Raw genomic sequence first — 10,850 nt, 5'->3', positions numbered from 1 at the left:
CTTCACTATGTACGTCTCAAATGGTCATTGGTCAAATTGCAGGACAAAGATCCAAAACAAGGGATGAGAATAATAGCACGGAAAACTTATAGTGATACTGCATTAGTTATAATTTACACACACATTTCCTACAACTCATTTTCTGGATTCTGCATTTAGGATGCAAATAATTTACAGTAATAAGTGGTAAAATTGATGAGTTAGTTAAATAAATTGCCCCCACATAAAAATAGGATAGACTATTAAATACACAGGATAGCGTCCCAAATTTATGCAGCAAGAAAAAAAAACTGGAAAGAGACCTAAGTATGCAACAGACTATGTGACATCATCTCAAAATTGGTTTTGTATTGGATTATCCAAGTATGCTTGGACTCTTTCCAAAACTAGTTCTCCCCATTAACTTCTGAGTCCTTCATTTAAAGGAAAATCGAAGATCAACATCATGTAAAGGATGGTTTAAATTCACAGAAGGAACAGTTCATTGTTTTCACTGACAAAGAGCAATTTTACTAATAGCCTAATTAAAAGGTAGTTAGGTGAAGTAAGATCACACAGGGCCAGGTGCCACCCCCTTCAAAGGAAAATATGGCACTATACATTTACAAACTACAAACAAACAAACAGACTAGTAACCAAGCACTCTTAAGTCTCTCAGAGCAGGAGGGTGTAGTGACTGCTAAGACCCCTAACATGGAAAGTTAAAAATTATCTGATTAACCAGTAAACTTTGCTTTTTCAGATGGACAAATTGTTCAAGACCTCCAAAACCAATATTCTTGCTCCTCCTGCCCCGAGTAGTAATATCACCAGCCCTATTTTCTGCTTTTGGGAACAACTGGCCTTTTTTTCCCTCTACACATCTCAGACCTGCATTAGGATTGCTTTTGACATCCTCCTGCAGGAAACTTGCCAGTGGATCTTCTACGTACAGTACAACATCCAAAGAGTAGGCTAAATATACCAAATTTCACTCCATAGTTGAGGATGCATTGAGATTCTCTCTTAAAGGAGAGGCAGGAAAGCACGAAAGCTTATGCTCAAATAAATTGGTTAGTCTCTAAGGTGCCACAAGTACTCCTTTTCTTCTCTTAAAGGAGGAATTAAACAACTTCACATATGAACAACATTGTGTATCCTTACTAAAGCTGAGCAAATGATTTTTTTTGGGAGGGGGCTCACTGGCAGTTAAAAATAATAAAATTTGGTTCTGGTTGAACAGAATGTGAAAGTTCTGAAAAATTTTGTTCAAGCCAAAACATTGTTTGCAAAGGGCTTGATTCACAAAATGCCCAGAGGAGGAGAATGTCCCCATATAAGCTTTCGCCCAGCGGTTAGAGCATTCACCTGGGATGTGGGAGACCCACGCTCAAATCCCTCCTCTACCTGATGTGGGAAAGAGATTTGACCACTGGGTCTCCCTCGCCCTAACCACCAGGTGATGGGATATTCTGATGAAGGCCTCTCTCAAACTCTCCTGTTGAAGCTGTTCTACTGTGTATAAATAATTACAGTGTTGCCAACTCATGATTTTGTCACAAGTCTCATGATAATTAGTTTTCCTTAAAGCCCCACCTCCTGAGCTCAAGTGGATGTGTGATGTGCCTTCATTCTTAAAGAAAAAGTAAGTTTCTAGCCCTCGTGGCTGTGAGGAAAGCTTCAAAATGTGACCCCCAGTGCACCCTAAAGGCTCAAATAGAAGGCAAATAAAAAAAAGCCACCAAATCTATTATTTGTACATGATGTCGTGATTTTTGACCATTTGGGGTTGGCAATACTGATTACATAATCACTGGAGCTGGTGCAGGAACTTGGGACTTCCATCTCCCAGCTGAATGCCCCACACGCCAGGCTATCCAGCCTCTCTCTCTGGCCTTTAAACTTTGAGATTCTCCCATGGCACTGTACTGCTTTTTAAAACGGATCCTGCAAGCTGCAATGGATTAATGGTTCATACAAAAATATGCATGCAAACGATCCGCTGTCATGTGTGTGCAGAGCTTTTTGCTGGGTTGGAAAAAGTCATGTTTTTTAAAAAAATTATTTGCCATTGTCTGAAGTTGTAGTATATACGGTTAGAGTAAATCTGGTTGTCAAACTACATGCAAAAAAACTTTCAAGAAAAGTCAGTCAAATTTTCAACCTTGACAGTGTCCCCTTACAATAATGGTAAGTACTTTGGGAATCTTTAATATTTGTGGAATATCAATACTAAAAGGGGATGTTAGGATGAGATGAAATGACCACTGGATGTCACTGTTGCTTTTAAAATGGACAGTAAGTTTGGAAATGACAAATGACAGCAATTTGGAAACAAACCTGTTAGCGATGATCACTAAAATGGTCAGAAATAAAACTGATAGCCATTTGTTTTCACTACACAGAAGTTTATTATGAAAGTTAAACATACAACACAAAAGGTAGCAAAAGCAATCCTGTAGCTTAAGGCAACTCTTAAAGGAGACGAATTCAAGAAAGGATGATGCAACTTCTGTTTAAATAGAAATTATGAAAAATATCAAATTGCATCAATAACTTAAAACGTACTTTAAAAAGTCTGCACTAACCAGCAGAGGGTAAGGGTTTCTGATCTTAATGCCAGCATTAAGATATAGTAAGCAGCACAATGCTAAATGATGATAGGGAAAGTTCAGTATTTACACAAAGATAGTAAAGTTTATATCTGATAGTATAATTTCCCATGTACTTATGGTTTGGAACCATGATCTGAAACCATTAGGAAAATTATGTAAAATAAATCTTCATACTATTCCATTGAAAATACAGGGGATGCAGAGAGGATCCAGGACGAGAACAATGGGTACCTTAAATATCACATTACAGAAGCTTTTTAGAAAAAAAATGCTTCTTCAGGGAAGGGGAGAGGGAAAATAATATGAACCACAAAGAATGTGAAACCTTCTCTGTCAGATTAGCCAAATTTAAATGTATGTATCAATATCAAAGTATTTCCATTTTTTGATGTTGTCACAGCAGTTACAGACAACTGTCTTAGCGAACTGTTAAATATTCATGGTATTAATGTACAAGGAGTCCCAGTCACATTTCCATTATTTGTTTATACTTTTGCAAGACCTCATATAATTTCAATTCAAATGTTTTGCCATCAGTAAGGGTACCATATAAAAACAAATGTTTAATGATCCTAATCATACACAATTTCAGTTCATTTTCAAAATTTATCATGAAACCATAATTTTTTCTTTAAAATAAGTGGTCTAGCTTCAGCATTTTAATATTAAAGATCATTTCAAATAACAAAAAATTAATTAAGCTATACAGAAAGCATCAGCTTCAAACAATGCCAAATGACACTGCCGTTTCCAGTTTTTTCTTTAAAGTAATGGATGTTGATGGAAAATTGGGAATAAGCCTGTTTACAAAAATTATTCACACAAATGAATCCATCCCAAATCTTACCCTGTTGGAAAATGCCATATATACTGTAAATTAGTTTTATATGTAGACGATTTAATAAAAGAAAGTGTCCTATGGACAGTATGAGAGATTCTACACAACCCCAAATCTCTCCTTTCATCATTCAGCATAAATTTACAAAAAGCATAAGATATAAAATACACTTAAAGCAGATATCTTGGACATGATTTTTAATACAATATCACCATTGCAGCTGATCACCTTTGTCCCCAGTTTAACATGCTGTCAAATGCAATCGTGAAGTTGCAATATCCCTTTCCAGAACTATTTAAAAAAATCCCTGAATAAAACAGAAGCCAGCCTGCAACTTCCTAGGAGTCTCAGTAGGTACTATATACAGGGCTATATTTACCACCCAAACTCATTTAGTACAGAATAGAAGCTAGGTTAGATCCTGGGGCAGAATGCAGTGACATCAAAAATATTTTAAAAACATTTTATTGTAAGAAATGGAACCAATGAATTGCTAGCAGTTAAAAGGATATTGCAACTTTAACAATCAAACATGCATGTTAGAAAGTTGATTGACAGCTCTGTGCTATTGGGTTTAGCTTGTAAATAATGCAAAAAATGTCAGAAGTCTTTAAAATGTCTTGCAAATTTTGAAGATAAAGAAAATTGCAAAAAAGACAAGAATGCATATCTAAAATAGAGCAGGAGCACAATAATGACAACCAAAACTTCCAAAGCCCATATAAAAAAAATTAAGCTTGGAAAGCCTTGGCTTCCAGCAATTTACCAAAAACAAAAAAAAAATTGTAATCTGCAATGTCTTGACCTATTTTTAGGTGACAATTTTTTTTATTAGAGTTGAGGAAAATGGTTTATAGCTGCTTAAGTTTCCATTTCACTAAAATAGTGCCAACAAAAATAAGCTTGCATAGAAAAACAATCTCAAATTGCCACTGGCTACATGCTTACAATAGGAAATGCAGATATTGTAACATAAACATAGTGCAAACCATGGCAGTTCATGCTGGTTGTGACTGCCGCAGGTCAGGAAATAGACCATAGTAACCCAGTTATCACAGTTTCTGGTCTTTTATTTAATCTTTTGCCAAGTATAAGCAATGCATATGTGCAGACCCATGGCACGTCTGCTGCTGCTGTTGATTAACGCAGTTTGAGGTCATCACCACTTCCTAAGTTAGATCCAGGACTAGGGTCTTGTCTTCTTGCCTGTATTAATAAATATATGTTCAAAGTTAAAGGTATGGTTTGGAAATATCAGTTTAGTTGATTTTTTAAATGCATTAATTACAAGCTTATGACCACAAATAATTCCATGACACAAAATTTACACTTCAAATGGTTAAATACATACTATAAATACAAAAATACCATCAATACCCCCTACTTAATCACCCACCTTCATGCAAAAACTTTAGTAAAAGCAAGACTTCACACAATCCTTTGAAGGTCTGGTTCTGGTTTTGATGGACCAGCAGAGGAAGAACACCCTGGAGTAGAAAACCCTACGCTGAAAATGCTGTGTCACAAGTTCCTGATGTTCAAATCTAAGGACTGTTAAATTACTACTTAATTTATTTCAACAGATGGGAGAGGTCCGAGGTAGCAGAGTGGCTACTAAATATAGTACAGACTCCAACCATCTAAGGCTTCACAGATCAAATTCAACACCTTGCACTGTTCTTAGAAGGCAACTAGAGGACAGTGAAGTCTACGGAGGACAGGTACAATAGACTTGCACTAAGTAGGCAAATGGCAGCATTCTGTCAAAAAATGAAGTGTCTAGATGTCTTCCAGTGCAGCCCTATGGATAGCATGTTGCACTAATACAATCTGGAGCTAACAAAGGCATGGATAAGTATGGTTAAGTCTGCGTCAGAGGACAGACCTTTATGTAGTCTCTTTGAAGCCAAAAAGTTGCACGCCTCATTTGAAAAAAGGATGGAAACATTCCTTTAATTGGAGGTGCAGATATCAGCCCTGCTGTTTCCTGCAAATTCATCCCCTACTCACCAGCATCACCACCCTCTTGTCTGACTTGAGCTTCTGCTGACCTTTTTATCCATGCTTTAACTGAGGTCAACCATTCGGAAAACCAAGTGACTGCATTGTCTCGATCAGACAATAATGCAGAGCTGAATGCCAGCCACACAATGGTGACAATGCAGCCCACCCATCTCACAATCTCCCCTACCACCCACATACAAAAACTGAACCAAAGTGAGACTAGAAGCCTGCAAAAATGCTTGCTGGGGGCAATGAGAAACTGCCCATCACCAGCCTCTGGAATCTCTCTGACAGGAAGGAATAAGAGTCACTGAAGCACAGTCTGTCCACTCCTGCTAGATACCATGTGAAAAATCTCCATAACCTCAGAATCAGTATTATGGTCAAAGGCTGATGACAGCTCCAGGAGACTCATCATGGATACATGACCTCTGTCTGTACCACAAATTTTCCGTGACAAAAATCTAGATCCTCAGTTTGGCACGTCCACGTCTGCTGGGGTTCTACATCTCAACTGGACAAGCAGCCTGGAGACAACAGTCAAATCATGACAAGAATTTGGTCTTCACTCTCCCAGTATCCAAACTTAACATTTCGTTTAAGATCTGTAGTACATCCATCCACCTGTACACTGAGTTCTCTTTTACCTGGAATAACAACCATGAAACTATAGTATTTCAGACCACTCTGTAAGAGCTTCATGTACTCAGAACTTTAAGTCAATCAGGACGATACATCTCAGTGACTCCAACGCCAGGCCAGAGAAGAAAGCTGTTAACTTGGGCCTCAATCCTGCAAATACATACTTGCTTGACTTTATGCATAAGTAGTCCTATTCAAGTCAGTGGGACTATTCACATGTGTAAAATTAAACATTTGTAAGCATTTGCAGGACCTTAGATGGGATGTCTACAGTATAACAGGGCAGCTTTACACACAAGCATTAATCCCAAATAAATCCTCTCCTGAAATTTATTAATATGATAGATGTTAACTATAATCCTGTTTTGGAGTGAAGAATTAACACCCACCCACCCACACACCCACGAAATATAAATAAATCCATTAAAACTGTATCAGATTTTCTGCTACTTAAGTCATGAGTAATAATACCAAAATTTGAGACAGAGATCCAGTAAAAACATCTAACAGTGCATAGGATGTATTTTCTTGTTCTATGACAGAAACAGGCCACATTTTTAATGTCAATGCTTCTAAAAATGCAAGAAATGAATCTCTCTAAATATTTGAGTTAATCACAATACCAACTCCATCAGGATCAAGACTAACCAAAACAATTAGAGAAGAAGCTGTTCAGCTAATATAAAATGTTACTTTTCATTATGTTGATAACACAGTAATATGGCAGGTCTGTCCTCTTGGTGGTGTGTCAAACTGTCTCTCTTGCCTCACTAGTTAAGTTTTTATTTCCTTATTGTGCAAACAGCAACCAGCTCAAGTGAAGAAGTATCACCGCACAGAATAATAGGATTCAGAAACCATGAAGAATATTCTGTTTTCGGAGGCATTTGCCTGCAGCTATAAAGGCCAATACATTTTTTGATCTGTTGCTAGAGGAAATCCATTTAAGGCTGACAATGGTCAAACTGTTCATAATTTTGAAATCATATATATTCTGGTGAGAACATTTTAAGAGTCTAAAAATAAATCCCCAGCCAAAAAAACAAACAAACAAACAAAAAACCACAACAAAACCCGAACACAACAAATCATTAACCTGCAGTTTGGGTTATAAATATAATCTTAGAAGATAAACATCTGAATAAGATGTTGTCATTTTCATAAACACAAGTGTCCAAAATCAAGGAATTTCTAAACTGACAATTAAAAAATATAAATCTGAAAGTGGAGAGTTAAGTTCTCTAACCTTAGTTCTCTTCTCAAGTATATCCCCACCCTGTCTACTCTCTTAATGACAAGTATCACAGCAAGCCTACATGTAAGCCCTGGAAATCTTACCATTTGTCCTGGAACACTGATAGTTGAGGACAAATTAAATCCCATATATTTTAGTGTTTCCTCTGCAGCTATATGGCCATTTGAATTCCTCATCCACCATGGATTTATGCAGCAAAGCATACATCGCCTAAACACAAAATTTTTAATGGCTGCTACTACAAGGAGCTCAACTCCTGTGGCTAGTAAAGTGTTAAAAAGTTATGGTTCCTTTTTCACCTCAGCTGACACCACCATCGTTCAGGCCCAGGATCTGGTAGGTTTTTTTGACTGCTCCCTCTTCACCCATCCAGGCCATATTCAAACACTACCACTATTTCTTCCTGAACATCTCTAAGATCTGTCATTTCCCCTCTGTCTCTATAGCCAGCTCTTGAGTTCAGGACCTCACTAGCTATGGTCTAGACTACCATTCCTCTCTGACCTCCCAAACAAACAAATTGACACCCTTCAGTACATACAAAATGCTGTTTCGAAACTCCTCTCTCTTGTGCAGTGACTTGTTCATGTAACTCCCTTTTTTGGATGGGAAGCTAATAGCGGGATTCATATTCTATCAAATTTAAACTTCTTGTCAGACCACCTTCAAAGCTCTCTCTATAACTGCCCCTCCTAACTTATCCCCACTTGTCAAATTTCACATTGCCCTCTGCACCTTATGCTATGCCAATGTTCTCAACCTCATCCACGCATCTGTCAATCTCTCAATCACTTCTGGGCCTTCTTCCATGCAGCCCCATATGAACAGTACAACTCCCTGAGTTTGGGACACAAGGCCCCTATTCCATCCACATTTAAATCCCCATTAGGATATGTCTTGTACTCATGGACGGTGGGTCACATAGGCTGGGGGAGGCTTTGCCTCCCCAAACAACCAGATGTTACCCCGTAACCTGCTGTGACTGCTCCCTGCAGCAGCATGTGGCTCCAGTCCTCCGGCTCCAGACCCCCAGTGCTCTGCTGGGACTGGGGCCTCGCATCTTCCTGTGCTCATGAGCTGGGAAGGCTATGGCTGCTGCACACCTGCCCCCGCAGGCTGGGGCCACGCGCTGCCCTCCCTCCTGCGCTTCAGGGGCCATGCACTGCCCACCCTCCCAGCACTCCTTTGGAGCTGGGGGGCTAGCTGGGGGACTGGGCCAGTGGTTGCGGGCAGCACTGGCGGGGGGCCTTGGGCAGAAGGGGCGGGGCTGGGGGGCTAGCCCATGCATGTACTGCAATTAGACACCCACATCTGGCCTGCGCCAGCTGACTTGACTCACAGGTCTTAGGCTGCAGGGCTGTTTAATTATGGTGTAGACGTTCCGCCCGAGCTGTGGGATCCTCCCACCTTGCAGGGTCCTAGAGCCTGGGCTCCAACCCACGCCTGGATGTCTCCACCACACTTAAAACAGCCCTGCAGCCCAAGCCAGCTGGCCTGGGCCAGCTGCAGGTTTTTAACTGAAATGTCGACATACCCTTAAAGACCCATTTTTGCCATGTTACTTATAATGAATCAAGCAGACTTGTATATAATTTGCCTATTATTTCCCTTCCCATGCCTTGTTTCTACTTGTTTGTGCTTAGACTGAGCTCCTCTGAGCAGGAACCATCCTTCATAACTGTTTGGAAATCACTTAGAGTGTAATGAGCGGTTCCACAAACAGTATTTTCTTCTTTGCATCTGAATAAAAAGTCTCGATTTAACATCCAGTGATAGAGGCACAGGACAAATCTAGTTAAGGGATTTTTTTTGTTCAAGATCTACATAAAATGATCATGTTTATTCCCTATAGGCTTTTCATTAGACTAATTCGAGTTTAAACTAGTCTAAAAGGGTTTACTTTTGCCTCCAGTTCTGCTAATTTGAAGACATGGAGGAAACATTACTGACTTCCTATTTAAGAGTGCCAAAGGTGTTAACAGCTGCGGCCAACTTGACAAGATTGGAAGAACATATTACAAACTGTGCCTTTAATAAATATCAAAGCCTCTTTAAGCAGGATTTTTTTATTCCTTTCGAAGTGATAGTCTAATTTACCCCACGATTTTCTAATTGTACAAGAAAGTTTAACTCAGCAAGCTCTTCTAAAAGGTTTTTTTTCCTTGTTCAATATACGAAAAGATTTTTTAAAAATTAGATCTTATATTTTTCTGATGTCAAGGAAATGTTTCACAATTTTATTTTTTTCCATTTTAAGTATTCTAATATCTTGATATATTTCTTTATTTTATATTTGTACAGTGCATAGCACAATCAGGTATTATTCCAGGCACTAATGCAAATAATACTGCAGACCATACTTTCAGCTGGTATAAATTAGCATAGTTCCAATGAAGTCAATGGAGCTACAATGATTTACACCAGCTGAGGATCTGGCCCTTTCTTTTTTTTTTGTGTGTGGTTAGTCTTACCACCTCTGGCCTCATTCCTCTTTGCTGTAACGTTGACATCAGTTATTTAAGTAATGATTAAGGCCCTGCTTGAATTGCTGGATGATTGTCAAATAATTGCAGCTGAGTTACAGACAAGAAGTGAAAAATGGTGGAAAAGTAATCATGGACCTTTATTATTTGCGGTAATTTGGAAAACCTGTCCTCAATGTCAGCCACCCAGGGTGGCCGATGGCCCCTGCTGTCAGGCACCCAGATGACAAAATTGTGGTGAATGCCTAATATTGTGGGATCTGCAATTTCTGCAATATTGCAAATTAAGTAGAGCCTTAGTAATGATCTAATTTACAAGTCAACACTTAATGCAAATATTGTAATTGAAGTGTGGTTCCAGAACAGTGACTAAAAATTACATCATTACTGTACTTATTTGTTCCTTGTATTTCTTTTGAGTCCTACTTTTTGAATTTATTTAGAGAGAGGAAGTTTTCCCATCATTACTGCAGTTAACCTACTTGTAGAACATGCAACTTGTTCTCAGCTAACTCCAAGTATTAATCTCAACTTGTTTAACACATATGCTCAACTCTATTCCCTCCTAACCCCAGACCTTTTTTGCTCTCTCATTGCTTCCTCTCCCTTACTCTGAAACCATCCTCTCACCTGACTCCTTTATCTTTGCCTTCAAGTACAATATGTTACCTCATTTTAAAAAAAACAAAACCAACCCAACCTCAACGGAATAGCCTCTTTTCTATTTTCATCCTTTATTTATTTGCCAGTTTTAAACAGTCAAGTAATCCACTCCTTAATCTTGGGCTTTTGTGACACTGCATGTTCTCCTCCTCCACAAGCATACCTCAGAGTACTCTGTTCTCTCCCTCACACATGTCCTTGTCTTTCCATGCCCCTGCCTCAGCTAAATTGATGACTCTCAAATTTACTTCTCTTTAACTTCCACTCTGTTCAGTCTTGCACCTCCAACTGTCTTTCCGACATGGTTTGCTGGATATCCTATTATTAGCTCAAGCTAAGTATGGGAAAAGTTGAACGCTTTCCTAACCAAA

The 10,850-nt window shown here is 38.8% G+C and overlaps 1 protein-coding gene across 2 annotated transcripts in view; it reads right to left on the bottom strand.

Annotated features, from left to right (window-relative positions):
• Positions 1-2,402: 2,402 nt before the first annotated feature.
• Positions 2,403-10,850, bottom strand: part of CBFB (core-binding factor subunit beta) — a 64,209-nt gene continuing 55,761 nt past the window's right edge. The window contains exon 6 of one of the 2 annotated variants that reach the window (XM_084644184.1): positions 2,403-4,638. In XM_084644184.1, coding sequence (XP_084500310.1) covers positions 4,619-4,638 — 20 coding nt within the window. In that variant the 3' untranslated portion in view covers positions 2,403-4,618. The remainder of the gene's footprint in view (positions 4,639-10,850) is intronic. The other variant, XM_084644183.1, reaches the window with a different exon arrangement.

This window comes from Lepidochelys olivacea, assembly GCF_965140295.1.
Source record: "Lepidochelys olivacea isolate rLepOli2 genome assembly, chromosome: 12".
Lineage (NCBI taxonomy): Eukaryota > Metazoa > Chordata > Testudines > Cheloniidae > Lepidochelys > Lepidochelys olivacea.
The sequence above is the reverse complement of the archived record's forward strand: the minus strand, read 5'-3'. Positions and strand labels throughout refer to the sequence as shown.